The 23557-nt window shown below is 39.1% G+C and overlaps 1 protein-coding gene and 1 long non-coding RNA gene across 2 annotated transcripts in view; both read left to right on the top strand.

Annotated features, from left to right (window-relative positions):
* Nucleotides 1-7899: 7899 nt before the first annotated feature.
* Nucleotides 7900-23557, top strand: part of LOC139457044 (uncharacterized) — a 30432-nt gene continuing 14774 nt past the window's right edge. The window contains exons 1-2 of the mRNA XM_071238487.1: nucleotides 7900-8061; nucleotides 11691-12020. Of these exons, the coding sequence (XP_071094588.1) occupies nucleotides 7992-8061; nucleotides 11691-12020 (400 nt within the window). The 5' untranslated portion in view covers nucleotides 7900-7991. The remainder of the gene's footprint in view (nucleotides 8062-11690; nucleotides 12021-23557) is intronic.
* LOC139457564 (uncharacterized) lies at nucleotides 16809-17378 on the top strand. Its single transcript, XR_011652602.1, has 3 exons — nucleotides 16809-16866; nucleotides 17050-17137; nucleotides 17343-17378. It is a non-coding gene; the product is annotated as an uncharacterized lncRNA (long non-coding RNA).

The raw sequence follows: 23557 nt of genomic DNA, 5'->3' as shown, positions 1-23557 counted from the left end.
TATTTTACTCATTTATTTCTATGTTAAACATAATGTAGTCATAAATGAAGCTATATGTAGCAAGATCCGGCTTAAAATTGGTCTTCCGCACCCCATGCTTGTCGTAAGAGGCGGCTAACGGTTTCGGGTGATGCATGGCATGGTATACCACTTGCGTGGGTCGATGCTCATGAGGTCAAGCACTGGATTGACTGCTCCCGACTCGGCTATTTGCAGGCCGCCGTCATATAGTGCGGAGTGCGGCGTTAAACAACCAACAAACAAAAATGTATGATGCATGTTAAATACCCAATGTGTGAACGTCAGTTTCAGACATATACGCTGTAGTACAGAAACCCAAGAAAAAGAAACAAAAGGACTGAACTACCTCCATTCAACCCAAGATGTTGTCACGTAGTCCATGAAGGCGGGGATCTTAGGTCCTGCAGGGCTGTCGGGAATCGTTTCCAGCAGGCCAGTTCTTCAACCTTGTTTAGTCTGTCTTCACGGGTTGAAAAACGTGCAATACATCCGACGACAGCACTACTCATTGTGTACGCTTCTGCGACGAAATCTATACCCGTCATAGTACTGTTGCTGTCCGCCTCTCACACTCTCTATCAAAGTCCGTCTCACTTGCACATTTGCCATTTTGGTGATATTATTGTCGTTGTTTCTTTAAGTGTTTAAGAGGTCGCATTCTGCCTTAGCAATTTCGGCTGACCTGTCCCTCTTTGGGACTCATGTGTGTGAGTAGGGTACACATGTCTAGTTTGGTATTCACATAATTTCTGTTTTCATATTGACATGATTTCTATTTTCGTACGTTGATATAATTTCATTTTTATCTTTGGCTGCTCCGTTTATATACGTTCGAGTAGCTGTCCATCTCTCTGAAATAGAGTTAGTTAGGCCTTTCGCTATTGCATCTTTTGGCTTCGGGAGATCTATGACAGATAACGGATCCAATTGCAGATGATTGCTATATTATTGTCGATGATAAGACTTACATAGCATGCATTTTGACACTGCTATGACTATGATTGCCACATTATGTTGCACTGTAAATAGTTTATGTCTTATATATAGAACTTTTTTTATTGATAAATTTGATGTTGATATGCTTTTATTGTTTCTCGGAGTAGATCTTCATGACTTAAATGATGCAATGAATTAAAATACTTGGGAATACATCATACTGTCTTTTTGCTACATGTCCTTTATATTGAATATAACGAAACACTTGTCGTATATCTACTGGACACATAAAAACCCCACTGCTCACAAATTGTACATTGTAAAATGATATTCCTGAACACTGTATCACATGCTTTCATTGTATATACTCTCGTAAAATAAAAAAAAAACATATTGTAAATAATGTATGATTTTCGGATTGAACTAAAGAAAATAAAGAAATTCATTTATTCATTATGGCTATCATTTGTACTCTATGGCATTGGACCTGATCAAGCAGAGCTATCCAAAAAGTATATGTTTCACGCTGTGACTACTGGTAATGATTACAATCACACGTTTCTCAATTGTTGTATTACTCTACTTTTCAGCAACGACAAATGATTGTGTTTCTTACTACAAACGATTTGTCAAGACCTATATTGGTAGCACGGCATCGTAATTGGTCCCTCGGCTGAACTAAATCTAAATGGACATGAATTTTAAAGGAATCAATGGAGTTACTAGTTTCGCTATTAAACGTGACTATCTCTCTATGAAACACATGCTGGTGGTAGTCTCAACCCTTTGGTTTATGTTGCATGATGCGAAGGTTTCATGTAGAAAACGGTATCAGCCGAAAGGTCGCGACTACATAAATGCCTTGTCTTTTATTAGTGAGTGACTGAGTTAGGTTTAACGACGCTTTTAACACTATTACAGTTTAATCATGGCGTGTCAGCTTAATGTGGGAGGAAAGCCAAGCCACGAAGTGATGCAGGTCTCAGACGGTTTCCACTGCGGTGAAACCCACGAGCACGGGTATGGTGCATAAATGGGGCGAGCCGGGATTCGAACCCACAATCATAGGTTTCTGGCGTGCCCAAGGGACGCAACTCTGCACAGCGAATCGCGGCGCCTTCAACGACTGGGCCACCCGTGCCCCCTTGTCTGTTTTGAACAATCGCCAAATACAGTAGTTAAATCTCAACACAGTAACCTTGAGCATGTTCTTTATATGCGTCGATTCTCTAGAGCCATAAAGTGAAGCTCGTTTTCATATCTATAATTCTGTGCAATTATATATTAACCATTTGGTTCAGTTATATTTTGTATCAAAGTAGTATCTAAAACTACCTATCAGACCATGCCAACTGTGCTGTGCAGAAGTTCAATATGGGCGTATGAGGATAATATTGGCATAGATAATATGTTAATGTGTCAATGCTGGGTGGTATCAAGTAACGAAAACCAAATATGAAACACTGTTAATTTTTTTTATTGTTGTAATGAATTTATTCTTTATTAATACAGGATGTAGATTACATCAAACATGATAGAAATCCATAACATGTTGGTGTTTGACGACAGGTTCGCATGGGCTGGCAATGAAAGTTATCACACTCTATTAACTTCAGAACAACAAAGTGAGTCACTTGATATTTCTCCAGAAATATTCAACTTCCTTGTTGGACAAATTGCGCATTTACGTCAGACATAACTGTACGTCCATGCGGTAATTCCCGTTCAACTTGACAGAGCACGTTGTCGTGTTGTCAAGGAGCATACCGCGCACTGTCAACTTGAGCTTTTTGCCACAACGTTGTTGACAACCACGCAACGCTCTAATAAGTCCACAACAATGACAAACCGTATATTTTTATGTAGAACAAAAGTGATGATTCACTTCACAGTGATTGTGGGACAATTAATGCAGAGCTTGGGGGTATATAGAAGGGAGGCTCACTAGAATATAATACTGTCGATAGGCGTTGGGTTTCGTGGGTGTGAGACTTCCGAATTGATACTGAACCGCAAAAGAAACGTCACCCCAAGTAACATTGCATGAAAAGTTGTCATTTTAATATCTGGGTAATTTTTGGCAAATATTCTTAATTTAACATTACCTTGTCCGGAAAAAAAAATAATTTGATGATGAATAAACAAAGCAGTTGACAATAAAACCGATCGCCCAAACGCATCACCCCAACGGCCATGGTAATCTGATGCACGTGAGTTCTGTGCAAAATGAAATGCAGTTCCTTTCCCCGATTTCTTGCCCTATAAAAATCCACCAGATCGGATAACATTCATTCGTTATCGAATTGCTACCACATGCCGAGATTGACAAGAAATCAGCGACACCAAGCCCTTGGACGATTGCAAGGTGGACAAACAGCCCGGCAAGTAGCCAATGCATTTTAAGTCAACGTAAGGACCATATACAGGCTCCAGCAACGGTACCAGACCACCAACACTACAGATAACCGACCACGTAGTGGAAGACCAAGGTCACCACCCTACGTTAGGATCGTCAGATTGTGCGACAGCATCTTCAAGATCGTTTTGTTACTGCTGCGGAAACTGCTCGACAGACCATTGGGACACACCAACGACACATTAGTGCGGACACCGTGCGTCGACGATTGACGAGCAGACACCTCCACTGTAACAGGCTACACAGAGGACCCATTCTGACACCACGTCATCGCCGGGACCGTCTTCAGTGGGCAACAAAGAACCAACATTCGTGCCACCAGCAGTGGAGAAGAGTCCTCTTCTCAGACAAGAGCCGTTACTATATCACAACAGCAGATGGCAGAGAGAGAGAGAGAGTCTGGCGATGACGTGGGGAACGTTATTCGGATGCTTGTGTTGTTGAGAGAGAGACGCGTTGGGTGGTCCGAGCATCATGGTGTGGTGTGGAATTGGTCTTGCACAGAGGGTCGGCCCTGTGGTCTTCCAGAACATCGGTCCAGGGAGAGGCAATGGTGTTACAGCAGCTCTGTACATTAATCAAGTCTTGAGACCACACGCCATACCTCATTTGGCACGTCGCCGCAACCACGAGTTCAAGCATGATAACGGCCGTGTCAACACTGCGAGAGCAGCGAGAGACTTCCTCCAGCAGAACGGCATCAAAACCATGCAGTGGCCTGACCTCAGTCCCAATTTGAATCCCATTGAGCACCTGTGGAACGAGATTCAAGGACGGCTGAATGACGTCTAACAAAGGCCGACAACTGCAGCTGAACTGCGTCAGGCGTTCCTCAGTGTGTGGCCTCAAGTGCCTATGGCTTTCATCAACCGCCTCAGTTATTCCATGTATCGACGTTGCACGGTAGTCATCAATGCACATGGCGGACACACGAGATACTGACTTGTGATGCCATTTTCTCAGAGACTAGTGTTGTGTTTCACTTTAAGAGCATTTGACACTTTAATTTCAACCTTGATGAACTGTTTCATCTTTTTATTATGACTCAAAGTATGTTCACAGTGTTTGGACAAATAAAGTTTCTCATATATCTATTCAAGGTGACGTTTCTTTTGCGGTTCACTATATATTCGTCATATCTGTCTACCAGGTGGAACCTTCTAATCAGAATTACCAATCAACAACAGCAATTGTTAACTCTGTATTCTACTCTTGTCATGGCGACACTGAGCTCAAATTAGATCTATATTCATGCCCATAATTTTGATACGAGAGCGTCAATGTATAGAAGTGGGTATTGTTTTACGCCGCAGTCAGAGAAACATCCGAATCTGGACCAGACGGATCAGTGGTCGATGTGATGAGCAGCATGGCGACCGATTATACCCCGGGATATGACAGCATATGAATGTAACAGATACAAGCTGCACTCCATATAATATCGAAAATCTGCCAACAGTTCATACTAAACTATATAATCATATGTATCGTTCTCGTTTCACTGATTCAGAAGGAAAATAGTGAACATCAAAATCACTAAATCAACACACACACACAAACTTATCGCCCTTGTTCATCCACTGTATCACGCAAGCACAATACCTGGGTACACTTCCTTCTTCCTGAAAACACAAAGGATAAATCGATACGTAGTTCAAATGTGTAAAGGGATTCAGCATCTGTAATCAGTGTCACGGTGCTGAACATACGATTATTACACTGGTGAAGTTTAAGGATATATTAACACTGAGCAATAACCAAAATTAAAGCACTAAGGCTTTACGTAAACATATACAAGGTTGACCTCACACACCCTGAAATACGTCTAACAGACAAATAGTCATAAATTGTCAAACCTGACAGTAATCTACAGTATGAAATCTTAACAAGGGATAAATCAACACGACGCCAGCCTAATTGTCTTGTGTCCGGAAAGGGGTATACGAACCTCATCTTTTTTTTGTCAGAGTATACGTCACATAAACCTTTTATAGGTGAGATGCAACAAGGGGCGGACGTCGGAGTAGAAAACTTCACCCCAAGGCTATTTTGTATTTTTTAGCAAACTTTAATCCGATCTTACGGATTTTTATAGCAAATAATGGATATAATTATCATTATACCACTCGCATGTTATCAGAAATGAGCGGGCCACTGTATACTTGATAATGCCTTCATATTGCTTGACGACGAGCCATTATCACGCCCGTTGTTAGGTGACGTCATGAGTGCAATAGTGATGTCATGTGGTTTGTTCTATGACGTTTCCATATTTGTATATTTGTATATTTGTATATTTTTCCGATATTGTTGTATATTTGTATTTGATAACAAATTCTATCTATTCTAGCTGTTATAACGGTAATGCTATTTTTCAGGGCAATATCATTGGCAGAAGCCCTTGTTCTCCTTCGTCGGGCAGTTAATGGAAGAGCTCGGGTAATGATAATGCCCTGAAAATCATGAGTGATAAAACCATCATGATTCGGTGCCGTGTTGGCGCATTAAGAATATGTGTTATATACAACAAAGGCCCAAGGGGTTGTTTCCTAAAGGGTAATTAAAAATAAAAAAGGTATTCAAGCATTTCACATACATAAGCCATACAATTATTTTAATAAGTTACATCACATAAATACATCGTTAAAAAGTGTGAGAACCCCAGTTTTAATGCAAACTAATGCACATTGTAATCATGACGAAATACGGTAATAAAAAAACACAACATCTGTGACGTCATTCTATTGTTTGAGAATGGACAGTTGATTGTGTTCTCTGCCGCTGTTGCACGTGCTCCGTCGCGAGCAGATCTTTGCGCTGCCTTGTTTGTGGTTCTTTAGAATGTTTCGTCAAAGTGTAAAAGCAGAGATGTGTTTTAAGTTGAGGGAATATCCTCGTTACTCTCCATTCCTTAAAAAAAAATCATTTGGCCGCGGCACCAACATGTTTAAGGAATCGAGAGTTACACGGGCATTGCTCTCCACATAATGTCAGGAATTTGTAACGTATGGAACACTACAAAGGCAATACTTCCACTGAGCAGAAGATTGGGTCCCCTGATACAAGGCGATGTAGATCTTAGGAATTTTATAATTTTATGAGGAAGTTCACTTAAACATGTAAAATGATTACAAACACTATTGAAATGTTATGTAGGACATTATATTTTGTATCAGCTTAAACATATATCGTTCTGTGTATTACCGGAATTTGAATGTGATTCTACTTTGTCACAATATCAGGATAAAAGTCGACAAAAGGCGTGAAGATCCGGGTTAGAATAGATATTCAGTAACCCGTACTTGCAGAGAAAGGCGACTACGCTCGTTTACTAGGATGATGCATGTCAAGGTATCTGAATTGCGTGAATCAATGCGGGTCAGACTCGATCATTTACCGACCGCCGTCATATAGCTGGAATATTGCTGAGTGCGGCGCTAAACAACAAACAAGAACATTCATGTACACCCGGTCAGACCACTCGACAGTTGAAAGGTCGGTAACCCCTGAGCATTTGTGAACCAAATGAATTAGTTATTTGAAGGCTGCTTCTCTCAGTTCCATTCCATGGAGGATAACTTCTCACAAAATAAATAAGTTTTGAAACCATTAAATATTAAACTTAGTTATAGTAGAGCTTATATACATGTAATAGTTCTTAAGTATCTAAGAGTATCTTGAAATTCACATACCAACCGACAATGATACGCATTTTCAACCCAACTTCTATTAAACACTTTCTAAAATCTCAGTTCCCGGGTAATATTTGAATACCCGCCATTTTTTAAAAGAATAAATATGTGCGCTCCAGGGAAACTGTGCCATCACAATACGAAATTTATTAATATCTAAATTAGACCAATTAAATTATGTTTTTTTCTGAATGATAAACGGGTCCCCGTTTGATACCGTTTGTGTTATAACGAGCGTATTTCAAAACGTATCTCACCAGATAAGACGGCTTATAACGGGGACAGGTGCATCATTCTATTAATTTCTGTTACGTGTCGGTTCCCAAATCAACGAATACAAAGAACATGCTCATGGTTAATGTGTAGAGATTTAGCTACTGTATCTGGCGATTATTCTCATTAAATTATGTTCCTGCTTCGGTGTGTATTACTATCACATGAATATATCACGCCTTGTTGACTGTCGAGACTACTTCCCTCTTGCATACACGTGTCCCGGAGAAAGAGATAAACTAGTGTATTAAACAAGTTTGACCAGTATTTAAGTTTTAGTAACCGAAGTCAGACACATCGGTTATGTTGACAAAATGGCGATGTGTTGAAACTTGAGAGAACACGAGTTATAGCGGAGAGCATATACTGAGTTTCGACGCAGGATTCCTTTCTATACAGAGCTTCTCCAAATCGCTGGGGTGAATGAAAATGTATGATATCCTGGTCACGCTGTAATACAAGGGAATTTTTCTGTTCGATGCTATGTTTGTTGAAACTTGTGAGAATACAAGCAGAAGAGGATTACGTATGCTGCTGAAGACATTCTGTTTGTTTCTGGGTTTAAGAAGTGGATTCTGCAATTGAGCCTATGACATCACAGGTTGTGTAGGAGGGATATACAGAAAACATACTCTGGGACGTGATATGCTACAATGAAGGTCTGCTGGAATATACTGATATGTATGTGGATAGGCGTTATTCACGGAGCTGTGCATGCCAATGGCAAGTATGAATGTAACTATTAGTAAGATGACTGACTACCAACGTAGTTGACAGGTTTTACCAACCAGGAATCACATATTGTTATAAGTTTTGTTACAACCTACAAAGCAAATATTCCGTATACAATAATATTAGTGCAACACCCTATGCGTCATATGAATTTCATATTGTGTTTGTTCCAGTAAATCGGGTTTCCAAAATGGTTTAAGATAGGGTTTATATTGGCATTTGGGAATACAGTTAGAACTTGCAAGCATAATGCTTTTACTTACATGGTCGCTGCATATTTTAACAGGTTCAGGCCGACAATATAGACCACAGTTGTGAACATGATAAAGATGTGTATTATATTCACACGATTGTGATGATAGACATAGCCGTAAATACAGGTAAAGATGTTAAATAGATCTCAGATATCTTTGCATAACCCTATCTGACCAGAGATATTGGCCCTTAACTCCCCGAATCAGCTTGATCTGATTTATTCAAAATCAGTTTGACCAAAGGCTCCAAAATGGATAAATACTAAAGATGGAATGTGATCTGATATGCTATGAGAGTATGTATCTACTTTACAACATGGAGATCGGTAACGTGCTATATTTTATCAACGACGGTACCAGAATAAAGTAAGTCATACTCTTTGAAGTGATATCCTTAGATGTACATGTATGACGTGGGGCATTGGTTGAGGTGTCGTTTTCTAAACTTTGAAACGTTAACGTTGTCTTCATGTTAATTATGACCCACTGTTATTTGTAGTAATGAAGTGTGTTTATATTGTTACAATGTGATTTTCATATTTAAAAACAGAGGTGAACCTAGAAATCGGTTCACAAAGAATTAAACTGTTAAATAAGTGAATAACCAAACATATCTAGAAATGATCAATCAATTATATTGAAACATACAGTTTTAGGTTTATGATGAAAACGAACAATGTAGGAGGCTATGTGAGTAGTAACACTTGACAGTTTTACCAGTGTAACAATGTTGCTGACAAATACTAAACATATACTGACAACAGTTTCGACTGGAATTAACTTTTCATAACAACATATGTCAAAACATCTGCAGGTTGTGTATAAAAACATTTCTGATTATCTAGTTTTTTAAGGTTGTTAATTGTGAATTTACTGTCGAAGTAAATATTAAGAAGGCAAGTTGACAACATCAACTGCCTGTGAGGGGCTAGAAGGTAACAGTCACATTGCTATATAATTCTTTATAGGCATATTGCGAAGTCAATTGGCAACGCAGATGCAAGTGCTACATGTGCATGTGCTTCAGTGTCGGGTAGGACCAAATCCCTAGAAACTCTCACGCTGCCGAACACGGTCGGCTATTGAAGAATTCTTCATAACTAACGTTGCATTATTCCATGTGATATGTGTCCTCTGCGTTGTACACAAGGTCACTTGCCACTGTACACGACCAGCTCACACAATAACACAAGGCCTGATAGATAAACTGTAATATACGAATCGCGTTGTCAATTTGACAGTTAATATTTTTAGATATTCGAACGTGTCCCGTTAGTTTGTAATAATCCCATATTTAACAAGTAATATATTTTCCCAATACATCCATTCCCTAACAAAATTACCATATCCTTTCAAAAATGGTAAAAATTGTTCATAGTTGTCCAACTTGCATGCTGCTGTTGTTGTGATGAAAAACAAATAAGGGACAGACCATATAAATAGTTATCCAAAATACATTTTCAAATACAAATATGCTTCAGACTATTGAAAAAAATGCTTGCACAAAAGTTACATTATTGCAAGGTGTTTTTCTTTGCATTAGGCGTAATGAGGCAAACTGTTGTGACAATTACATGAATGGATCTCTGAAAATCAGTTATGACACCAAATGTTCACGAAAAAGGGTAAGCATGTCATGCTCTACCGGAAGGACCCACCACTCACACAATTTAAAATAAAATCGCATTATAAATGTGAACTTATGCATTATATTTTATCTATGTAACCGTGATTGTGTTGGCCGATAGTGGAGTAGGCGATCTACTGGCCAAATAAATCACAAACAGCTGTGGGGGGTGAGGCTGATGACGTTTATTTTATTATAGGTGCGAATGTACCTAAGCAAATAAGCAAATATAATATAGAAATAAATATATACAATCCGTTATACATGTAGTTACTCTTTAAATTTCTAAAATATAGACACCACATCCATTTAATGAATAGCATTTACTTTAATTACACAATACATCAGACGTATCCGTACAATACATCAATACACAGATACAAAATATGTTAATATGATATAGTGTGATAACGAACATTACATACCAGATAGGTGATACCTGAACTGGTAATACCGTGACAATGATTGTACGGTGAACGTTGCCACTGAGAAAGCTGCATAATAAAGAAATACAAATGCAGAATACTATATACAAGTGATATCCTATGGTAAAATAGTGTATAAAAATATATAGTACAACAGCCACTCATTTCAGACATACAACACTCATACACTTGCACTTACCAACATAAATCAAGCATACAGACATACATTTACTTTCCATTACTGTCCAGAGGGGTTTATATTACTTAGTTTATATGTATATTTATTTAGGTTTTGTGTTTAATACTGTTTTATACAGATAATAATTACTCATTGAACTGTAAGTTCATCAAGCACTATAAATATATACAAGATGCATTATGTTTCTAATAAATCAATTTAAAAATGCATTCTACAATATATATTATTTCTAATCGCAATAATTAGAAAACATCCATATATACAACATCATAAAATAATTAATAAACTAATCTTAAATATGAATAAATCCCTTCACAAATCCAAATCCTCACATAGAAATGAAAGTGGCAATAAATCTCGCAGAGTCTCTCCTTGAGGTGACAAATAGCAACTGATTTTCTAAAATTCAACAACAAACATTGTTGTAGCTAAGGCCAGCTTGGCCTATCAACAAGAGAATAGACTGGGCCAGGGCGCGCTGGGGCAAAGAGTGCTGTAAGTCAAAGCATGCAGTGTGGCAATTAGTGGAATTTAGACTGAGAGTAAGCTTACTTAATGTTACAGATCTATAGAATGAATGTTTAAGGTATAAAATACTAAAGTATAAAACATAACTCATATTATAACTAATAATATCTTCTTATCATGTAAATATCGTAATAAACTAATCAGTTAAAATGTTAACAAGGCCATATAACCTTACTACTTACTAATAAATCTTAATTAAACGTATGTACATAGTTGAGCCTGCCACATCTATACCAAATGTTTTTAAGTCATGTATACCTGAATGAGATTTCCTTTGTTAAATTTGGACGAGTATGATAATAATATATGTGTTAACGTCGCATCAGTGAGATTACAACCATATTAGACAAAATATTGAGGGTATTAATGAAATAAATGATAACATTAAGTGTGATTAGTTCGTTATAATCCTAGCCAGTAATGACATTGGCTCATGTAGAATCATGGACGAGTGAAAAAGTTGGGCCAAAGCTACACTAGTGACAACCACGAGGAGAATCGAACGTGACAAATGGTATGTGACAGCCATAACAGCTTTTGGATAACTTGTATATAAAACTTTTATGTGGATTATTTTGTTTCCGCAGGTACATTTGTACTGACGAGCTCACCATTAACAGCAACAGATGGAGAACTCTTAACCTTGATCTGTAGCATCCGTGATGAATCTACAAAAAACATTGGGTGGCTGCAGAACAACAAAGCTAAGGTCGTTACTCAAAAGACCCCTAATTGTATTAAGCACAAACTCGCCTATGGTCATGACATCATCAACCGTATCAATGTGAGTTGCAGTACCACGGCCCATAGTATGACGTTTAGATTTCACTCCACCACAGACCAAGGAGCAGCGTGGCAGTGCGGGAAACAGGTTTCCGACAACGTTATCCACCCGAGAAGCAACAATTATACAATAGGTGGGTATGACGTAATCACTGCGTTGTACAATACATCTTTAGCATTATAGTAAATTGTCACAAGTGTAATCATCAATGACCATAAATTGTATAAAAAAGGAAACGATTTGATAAGACCCGTAAGAAATGACAATGAAAACTAAACAACATTTTGCATCAGGATTAACATTAAAAATCGTTGTCTGAATATACTTTATTCATTTGGAACGTTTGTCTATTACGGCATCACTATTTATGCAAGGCAATACATATAATTTTGTGGGGTACTGAAATGAATGATATGTTTTCCAGTCAAACGATATACATAGAGATAAGCTCTTGTCCTACAGGTACAGAAAAACATGCCAATACTTCAAGTCATGTCATGTCAACACAGTCATTATCAGCAACAACCCAACATATGGAGACTGCATCGGATCCGCTGAAATCGACTACAAAGAATGGTAGTTCTCCTTTAAATATCCATATCGTACTGAGAATATGTACAACGTAACATCAACAGTTAAAATGGGGAGCCTGATATAATGAATGATTAAACATTACCAAACACACCAAATATTATTCGATATATACGATAATATATGATCAGTATTAGAAAAACAATTAATGCATATGTAATTGCCTTCAGAAATATGTGATCATTTTATAGGCATAACCGGCAGGAACATTGTCACATCGTGGCTGTTCATAATGTATCATGTTGGTGCATAGTGTGTCTATCGACCATATTATTAAAGATGTATACTGTTTCCTATTGGGAATGCTTGCAGTGTGCTTGAAGGGTGTCTGCACAACTTGTACTGTTGTTTATAGGGATGTTGTTAAGTCAATATAGGACTAAGTATCTCCCACATAGGACTTACTATCTCCAACGTAGGACTCCCTATCTCCTATGTAGTTTTTCTAGTCCATACTAGGATATACTAAGTCCTACATAGGAGATAGTAAGTCCAACGTGAGAGATACTAAGACCTGCGTAGAAGATACTAAGTCGTACATAGGAGATAGTGATTCTAGGCCATACAAAGTCCGACGTAAGAGATAGTAAGTCCTACGTAGGAGATAGTAAGTCCTATGTAGGGTATACAAAGTCCTACGTAGGATATACTAAGTCGTACATAGGAGATAGTGAATCTAGGCCATACAAAGTATGACGTAAGACATAGTAAGTCCTACGTAGGAGATACTTTGACAAAAAAAAGAATATGTACAAGGTAACATCAACAGTTTACATGGAGAGCCGGATTTAATGAATGATTAAACATTCTTATACTCACCACGAATATGCACCAAATAGTATATGTTATATACGATAATAAACGATCAGTATCAGAAACTTAGAAAACACAACACTGTCGTTCCAGTGGCATTTGAAATTTGTGATCTATAAAAATAATTTTATAGGCATCACCTGCCGGGGCATTGTCACACCGTGTCTATTCATAATCTAGCATGTAGGTGCATAGCTTGTCTACCGATCATGTTATTACAGATGTACGCTGTTTCCAATTGGGAATCCATGCAGTTTGCTTTAACGGTGTCTGCGCAAATTAAACTGTTTTGAATAGGGATTTTGTTAAGTCAATATATCGCCAAACTATGCGATACAGATGCAAATGTTAGACGAAGAGTCAAAGCGGCAAAGATTAGGTTTATATGTGAAACAAAACGTGAATTACGACAAGTCGCGTAAATGGGGGCAGCTCCTCTGAATAATGAAATCTGCATTCTAACCTCGTTTTGTGACGTCATGCTACTGTATAAGGTCATCATTCAAATGTCGCTGCCTGTCATATTTGGGCGAAATACTGTTTGCATAAAAGTACACTGACATATGGAAATTATATTAGTTTATAGATAGACGTTTCATATATTTGTAGAAAAAATATTCAAACAACTTAAATACATATATTTACACGTTTATGCAACAATGTGCGCAAAGAGGGTGAGTGTAATTGGCGTGGTAGTTAATAGAATGCTTCCTTCTTTCATCGTTCTGTTTTTAAATTGTAAAGTTAGATTGTAATAATATACATTAAATGTATTATAACACATAAAATACTCTGAATAGTCATGACGCATATTTGTTCATTTATTCATGCAGTAAGTAGTGTAATATTTGCTGTCAACTGTTTATCACACGCATTGGAAAACACATGCAAGGGTCAGACAATAACAAGACTTGTTTATCTGAATGTTACCATGTTATATGTTTGTTCTAAGAAGTCATTCAACAAATCAGTGTTTGTTGTGAAACGCCTGGACCAGACAATCCACTAAACGATTCACTGAGCAACGATCTATGCAAGTCGCCGATCTTGCACAGCCGATCCACGTGGTCGCATCTTACGACCATTATAGTTTAAATTTGCTGGGGATCTATCCCCAAAGGGTAAAACCAGTGTGTATCATTGCAACGTCCAGCAAACGAGATTCTTAATTCACCCGATTTATTTGATAAGGCCCGAACGTTCGCTGTGCAGGATTGCGTGTCATAGCTGTGTCTGTGATCCTAGATTGTATAAGGACTTGAACCCAAGATTCGTACCCTCATTAATACCGTACGCGTACACGTGGATTTCATCGAAACGTCTACTACCTTAGACTTACCCCATAATGCCTTATAACCAACACATTCTCTCACTTCTCCATACATTGCACACATGTAATGCCCCAACTTGACAAACCGTTCTGTATATATCCGGGACTAATTAGCAGTGATACTATTTTTCAGTGAGTCTTTTAGTTAACTGTCTCTCACTTCTCCACACATCGCACACATAATATAACCTCTCACCCTTGACAAGCTGTTCTCTATATATCCTGGATAAACCATGATATTATGTTTCAGCATTTACAGATGAACATATCTACATCGTGGTTGGGGCAGTAGGTGGAGCTGTTCTGCTTACCATCGTTGTCGCGGGCGTCGTGTGTATCAGTCGGAGAAGAAAAGCTGCCCGTATGTATTATTGTTGCGATTTAAGATAATTCTAAATGAAACTTCGACTTGAATTATGTACAATAAATTAAACAAGTTTTAAAATGCAGTTCGACAGTTGCAATAACCATCAACTTCCACATTAATATGTATCCAATGATTGTCAGAGTTGATTCTGGTTAGTGTGAATTGTTTGATAGCGGCAGAGGATATTGAGACTTCCAAAATGATGAAAACCTCTTCTTCCAGATCAACAAAATGATATGAAAGAAGAAAGAAATAATAAAGCGTAAGTGTAAGCACGCACGCACGCACGCACGCACACATGCACGCACGCACAAACGCACGCACAAACGCACAAACGCATCCCCCCCACGCACCCCCCCCCCCCCCCCCCCCCCACACACACACACACACACACACACACACACTCACGCAAACACACGCACGAAAAACAAACACACACATTCTCATGGAAGCACGCACACACAAACCAAATTTGTACTTTTTGACGTTTGTTGAAAATTATTTCAGTCTTAGGTCTTCCATATAAGTTATTGCTCTTCTCGTTCCAGCTCACCAGTTTATCAAAACACGACAGGCAACAACACAGGTATGCTTTTCAATTGATCATAATTCGAATAACACGGTATTAGAATAATAACTGATTTTAAAAGCATACTGTAGCTGTACTGTATGTTGTAACTGTTTAACAGGCCCTTATTCTAACCCATGGTTCGTTGGCTATTGACGCACTTGTGCCACACACGCAATCCTCGATGCTTATTAAACAGCTGGTACATACTGAGGGGTAGAACGGTTCCATGACATCTCGCAAATCAACCTTAGTGACAGTTACCCTTGTCACATCCTATTTACGTGCCGTATTTCCGTGTTCTCTCATTGTGTATGTTTCAGTGGAAGATGACTTGTATGAAGGGTCAGGCGATGTCCAACCAATGAACGCAGCTGAGAATCAGGAGGATGACTTAATGTTGTCAGGTAACTGCATGTTAGCATGTATCTCTAAATGTTACAAGAATCAGAAGATAGTGTGATCTGAAATCAGTCTACAATGATCGCTCTGCTGTATATGTGCTTAATCATTATACTTTCATAAATGGATATGTTTTCTTGGCTAATGATATTTGCAGTATTTATTTAAACATCATACTGTATTGCCAGATGGATACGCGAGTGTGGACATGCCAGTGACGAAAACGTGCACACCACGGGAGGAGGTTCCATCTGGTGACGTCAACTTAGAGAACCTGTAAGTGTAATTGTTATTCCAGACAGAACGCACAAAAACATATTTGCACACACACACACACTCACGCAAACACACGCACGCAAGACAAAGACACACATTCTTATGCAAGCGCATACACACAATCCAAATTTGTACTTTTTGACGTTTGTTGAAAATTATTTCAGTCTTAGGTCTTCCATATAAGTTATTGCTCTTCTCGTTCCAGCTCACCAGTTTATCAAAACACGACAAGCAACAACACAGGTATGCTTTTCAATTGATCATAATTCGAATAACACGGTATTAGAATAATAACTGATTTTAAAAGCATACTGTAGCTGTACTGTATGTTGTAACTGTTTAACAGGCCCTTATTCTAACCCATGGTTCGTTGGCTATTGACGCACTTGTGCCACACACGCAATCCTCGATGCTTATTAAACAGCTGGTACATACTGAGGGGTAGAACGGTTCCATGACATCTCGCAAATCAACCTGAGTGACAGTTACCCTTGTCACATCCTATTTACGTGCCGTATTTCCGTGTTCTCTCATTGTGTATGTTTCAGTGGAAGATGACTTGTATGAAGGGTCAGGCGATGTCCAACCAATGAACGCAGCTGAGAATCAGGAGGATGACTTAATGTTGTCAGGTAACTGCATGTTAGCATGTATCTCTAAATGTTACAAGAATCAGAAGATAGTGTGATCTGAAATCAGTCTACAATGATCGCTCTGCTGTATATGTGCTTAATCATTATACTTTCATAAATGGATATGTTTTCTTGGCTAATGATATTTGCAGTATTTATTTAAACATCATACTGTATTGCCAGATGGATACGCGAGTGTGGACATGCCAGTGACGAAAACGTGCACACCACGGGAGGAGGTTCCATCTGGTGACGTCAACTTAGAGAACCTGTAAGTGTAATTGTTATTCCAGACAGAACGCACAAAAACATATTTGCATACACACACACACTCACGCAAACACACGCACGCAAGACAAAGACACACATTCTTATGCAAGCGCATACACACAATCCAAATTTGTACTTTTTGACTTTTGTTGAAAAATATTTCAGTCTTTGGTCTTCCGTATGAATTATTGCTGTTCTCCTTCCAGCTCACCAGTTTATCAAAACACGACAGGCAACATCACGGGTATGCTTTTCAATTGATCAATTGTTTCGAAAAACACGGTATTAGAATTAAAACTGATTTTGGACGTATACTGCAGCTGTACTGTAGCTGACAGTTACCCTTGTCACATCCTATTTACGTGCCGTATTTCCGTGTTCTCTCATTGTGTATGTTTCAGTGGGAAATGACTTGTATGAAGGGTAATGCGATGTCCAACCAATGAACGCAGCTGAGAATCAGGAGGATGACTTAATGTTGTCAGGTAACTGCATGTTAGCATTTATCTCTAAACGTTACAAGAACCAGATAATTACACGTACATAAATGGATATGGTTTTTTGGCTAATGATATTTGCAGTATTCATTTAAATATCATACTGTGTCACCAGATGCAAACATGCAGAGGTTCAACATGGTGAGGCACATCCGTAATGCATGCTCTTGTAGTTCATCTGATGTATTTAATGACAAAGTCTAGATCCGAATCTGTTATTTATCTATTTTACTCATTTTTCTCTATCCTTAAATATGATATAGTCATATATGAAGGTACATGTAGCAAGATCCTGCTTAAATTTGATCTTCAACACCCTATGCTTGTCGTAAGAGGCGTAAGGTTTTCGGGTGATCAGATTCGTTGACTTGGTTGATCCATATCATCGTATCCCACTTGCGTAGGTCGATGCTCATGAGGTCAAGCACTGGATTGACTGCTCCAGACTCGGCTATTTGCAGGCTGCCGTCATATAGCTGGAATAGTGTTGAATGCGGCGTTTAAGAATAAACAAAAATGTATGATGCACGTTATATACCCAATGTGTGAACGTCAGTTTCAGACATATACGCTGTAGTACAGAAACCCAAGAACAAGTACCAAAAGGACTGAACTGCCTCCCTTCAATTCAAGATGTCCATGAAGGCGGTGATCTTAGGTCCTGCATGGCTGTCGGCAATTGTCTCCAGCGGGCCAGTTCTTCAACCTTGTTTTGTCTGTCTTCAAAGGCTTTGAAAGGCGTGCAGTACACCCGACGACAGCACTACTCCAATACTATGTTTCATTGTGTACGCTCCTGCGACGAAATCTACACCCGTCACAGTACTGTTGCTGCCCACCTCTCACACTCTCTATCAAAGTCAGTCTCACTTGCACATTTGCCATTTTGGTGATACTATTGTCGTTGTTGCTTTAAGTGTTTAAGAGATCGCCTTCTGCCTTAGCAAATTTGGCTGACCTGTCCCTATTTGGGACTCGGGTGTGTCAGTCAGTTTGGTATTCACAGAATATCTGTTTTTGTATTGATATGATTTCTATTTTCGTATATTGATATAATTTCATTTTTATCATTGGCTACTCCGTTTATAAACGTCCGAGTATCTGTGCATCTCTCAGAAATAGTTAGTTTGGCCTTTGCTATGGCATCTCTTGGCTTCAGGAGATCTATGACAGATAGCGGATCTAATTGTAGTTGAGCTATATTACTGTCGAAGCTAAGACTTACATAGCATGAATTTTCACTCAGTGGATATAGATGTTATTTCAATTCGGCTTTTGAAAGCTTTTTGGTATGTTTGATCTAAAATAAGGGCTTTATCTGAAACACATCTGAATCGTGAGTAGACTCACTAGCTGCAACTGTACACACAGTCAATAACTCTCAATAACTCGTTGATATCATAAAGTGTATTTCTACTATTTGTCTACTATGTTTTTCGGTATGCCTCGTTTATATCATAAAACGTATGCATTCACGGTTCACCGCATTCACGCGTAATCCATCGATTTGACACTTTTGGCACCAACAGCAGAATCTCTCGAGTTCTGTACTCCCGGGACTATCTGAAATTCAGATTTGGCGTTCCCAGTCCATACCCGAAGAGGGACCAGATCTCTCACGTGTCAAACACGCTTCTAAATGCATGTTCATCATAACATAGTACATCTCTATCCACATTTAAGACACCTTAGAATCGGATCAAGAGCAAACGTGTCAAAAGAAAGCAAACATTGTAATCGACACTGCTTTGACTATGATTGCCACATTATGTTGCACTGTAAATAGTTTATGTCTTATAGAACATTTTTTTAAATATAAATTTGATGTTGATATGCTTGCATTGTTTCTCGGAGCAGATGTTCATGACTTAAATGACGCAATGAATTATAATACTTGGGAATACATCATACTGTCTTTTTGCTACATGTACTTTATATGGAATATAACGAAACTTTTTACGTATATCTACTAGACACATACAAACCTTACTGCTCACAAATTGTTCATTGTAAAATGATATTCACGAACACTGTATCACATGCTTTCATTGTATATACTCAAGTAATATAAAAAAAAATAATATTGTAAATAATGTATGATTTTCGGATTGAACTAAAGAAAATAAAGAAATTCATTCAATTATTATGGCTGTCATTTGTACTCTATGGCATTTGACCTGATCAAGCAGAGCTATCCAAAAGTGTACGTTTCACTGTGACTACTGGCAATGATTACAATCACACGCATGTCCATTGTTGTATTTCTCTACTTTTCAACAACGACAGATGATTTTGTTTCTTACTACAAACGATAACACAATTTGTCAAGACCTATATTGGTAGCACGGCACCGTAATTGGTCCCTCGGCTGAACTAAATTTAAATGGACATGAATTAAAGGAATCAATGGAGTTACTAGTTTCGCTATTTAACGTGACTATCTCTCTATGAAACACATGCTGGTGGTAGTCTCAACCCTTTGGTTTATGTTACATGATGCGAAATTGTGTACCCAATTTCTATTAATCATACACAAGTCTTTGTTCTTAATACCGTAGGTCACAATAATTATGTGAAGTACATGCAGAAGGATCTGTATATATCAAATGAGGGAAAACGTGCAATATCGCAACTGCTATACAAGGTTTCATGTAGAAAACGGTATCAGCCGAAAGGTCGCGACTACATAAATGCCTTGTCGTTTGTTAGTGAGTGAGTGAGTTGGGTTAACGCCTCTTTAACAGTATTCCAGTTATATCACGACGTGTGAGCTTAATGTGGGAGGAAAGCCCGAAGTGATGTAGGTCTCAGACGGTTACCACTTCGGTGAAACCAACGAGCACGGGTATGGTGCTGACAAACCTAGAAACATAATTGGTCATAGGTTTCTAGCGTGTTGAAAGGACGCAACTCTGCACAGCGAATCGCGGCACCTTAGACGACAGGGCCACCCGTGCCCCCTTGTCTTTTGTGAACAATCGCAAGATACGGTAGTTAAATCTCTACACATTAACCATTAGCATGTTCTTTACATTCGTCGATTCTCAAGAGCCATAGAGTGTGTTAAAGTGAAGCTCGTCAACATATCTATAATTCTATGAAATTCTATATTGATCATTTGGTTCAGTTATATTTAGTATCAAAGTGATATCTAAAACTGCCTATAAGCCCATGCCAACTGTGTTGCGCTGAAGTTCAATATACGCGTATGAGGATAACGAAAGCCAAATATGTAACACTGTTAATAATCTTTATTATTGTAATGAATTCATTCCCTATTAATATTAATACAGAATGTAGATTACATCGAACATGATAGAAATCCATAACATGTTGGTGTTTGACGACAGGTTCGCGTGGGCTGGCAATGAAAGTTATCACACACTATTGACTACAGAACAACAAAGTGAGTCACTTGATGTTTCTCTAGAAATATTCAATTTCCTTGTTGGACAAATTGCGCATTTACGTCACACACAACTGTACGTCCATGCGGTAAATCCCGTTCAACTTGACAGGGCACGTTGTCGTGTTGTCAAGGAGCATACCACACACTGTCAACCTGAGCTTTTTGGCACAACGTCATTGACAACCACGCAACGCTCTAATAAGTCCACAACAACGACAAACCGTATATTTTTATGTAGAACAAAAGTGATGATTCACTGCACAGTGACTGTGGGACAATTAATGCAGAGCTTGGGGGTATATACAAGGGAGGCTCACAAGAATATAATACCGTCGATATTCGTTGGGTTTCGTGGGTGTGAGACTTCCGAATCTATACTGAACCGCAAAAGAAACGTCACCCAAAGTAACATTGCATGAAAAGTTGTCATTTAAATATCTGGGTAATTTTTGGCAAAGATTCTTAATTCAACATTACCTTGTCCGGAAAAATGAAATTTGATAATGAACAAACAAAGCAGATGACAATAAAACCAATCGCCCAAATGCATCACGGCAACGTGCAAAAATGAAATGCAGATCTGTTCCCCGATTTCTTTCCCAATGAAAATCCATCAGATCGGATAATATCCATACGTTATCGATTGCTACCACTTCCCAAGATTGACAAGAAATCAGCGACACCAAGCCCTTGGACGATTGCAAGGTGGACAAACAGCCCGGCAAGTAGCCAATTCATTTCAAGTCCACGTAAGGATTATATACAGGCTCCAGCAACGGTACCAGACCACCAACACTACAGATAACCGAAGACCAATGGTCACAACCTTACGTTAGGATCGTCAGATTGTGCAACAGCATCTTGAAGATCGCTTTGTTGCTGCTGCGGAAACTGCTCGACAGACCATGGAGACACACCAGCGACACATTAGTGCGGACACCATGCGTCGACGATTGAGGAGCAGACACCTCCACTGTCACAGGCCACACCGAGGACCCATTCTGACACCACGTCATCGCCGGGACCGTCTTCAGTGGGCAACGCAGCACCAACATTGGTGCCACCAGCAGTGGAGAAGAGTCCTCTTCTCAGACAAGAGCCGTTACTGTACCACAACAGCAGATGGCAGAGAGAGAGAGAGAGAGTATAGCGACGATGTGAGGAACGTTATTCGGATGCTTGTGTTGTTGAGAGAGAGACGCGTTGGGTGGTCCGAGCATCCTGGTGTTGGGTCTTGCACAGAGGGTTGCCTGTGTGGTCTTCCAGAACATCGGTCCAGGGAGAGGCAATGGTGTCGCAGCAACTCGGTACATTGATCAAGTCTTGAGACCACAAGCCATACCTGATTTGTCACGTCACCGCAACCACGAGTTTCAGCATGATAACGCCCGTGTCCACACTGCAAGAGCAACAAGAGACTTCCTACAGCAGAATAGCATCAAAACCATGCAGTGGCCCGCCCTCAGTCCCAATTTAAATCTCATTGAGCACCTGTGGGACGAGATTCAAAGACGGCTGAATGACGTCCGACCAAGGTCGACAACTGCAGCTGAACTGCGTCAGGCGTACCTCAGTGTGTAGGCTCAAGTGCCCCTGGCCTTCATCAATCGCCTCATCCATTGCCTGTATCGCCGTTTCACGACAGTCATCAATGCAGATGGCGCACACACGAGATACTGACTTGTGATGCCATTTTCTCAGAGACTAGTGTTGTGTTTCACGTTAAGAACATTTTACAATTTAATTTCAACCTTGATAAACAGTTTTGCCAAGTTTCATCTTTTTAATATGTATCAAAGTATGTTTACAGTGTTTGGACAAATAAGGTTTCTCATATATCTATCCATGGTGACGTTTCTTTTGCGGTTCACTATATATTCGTCAAATCTGTTTACCAGATGGAACTTCCTAGTCAGAATAACTGATCAACAACAGCAATAGTTAACGCTGTATTCAGCTCTTGTCATGGCGACACTGAGCTCAAATAAGATCTATATTTATGCCTATATTTTTGATACGATAGCGTCAATGTGCAGACGTGGGTATTGTTTTACGCCGCAGTCAGAGAAACATCCGAATCTGGACAAGACGGATCAGTGGTCGATGTGAAAAAACAAAAATCTACCAACATTTCATACTAAACTATAAAATCATATGGATCGTTCTCGCGTCACTGATTCAAATGGTCTGATATCAGAAGGAAAGTATTTAACATCAAAATCACTTAATTAACACACACACACACACTTATCGCCCTGGTTTACCCACTGTATCACGCAAGCACAATACCTGGGTACACTTCCTTCTTCCTGAAAACACAAAAGGATAAATCGATCCCGTAGTTCAGTTGTGTACTCGGGTACCAGGGTCGGGTGGGTACTGAGTAGGACCCGGGTACCCACAGGACTACCAGGAACCGTGGTTAGTCACGTGATATATTGTTTATTGACAAAAATTATCTGGAACTCTATGGTTACACTAAAATCACTAATGTATTCGCATTTCTTTCTGACTA

This window comes from Haliotis cracherodii, unplaced genomic scaffold (genome assembly GCF_022045235.1).
Source record: "Haliotis cracherodii isolate W230 unplaced genomic scaffold, xgHalCrac1.p SCAF_12, whole genome shotgun sequence".
Classification (NCBI taxonomy): Eukaryota; Metazoa; Mollusca; class Gastropoda; order Lepetellida; family Haliotidae; genus Haliotis; species Haliotis cracherodii.
The sequence above is the reverse complement of the archived record's forward strand: the minus strand, read 5'-3'. Positions and strand labels throughout refer to the sequence as shown.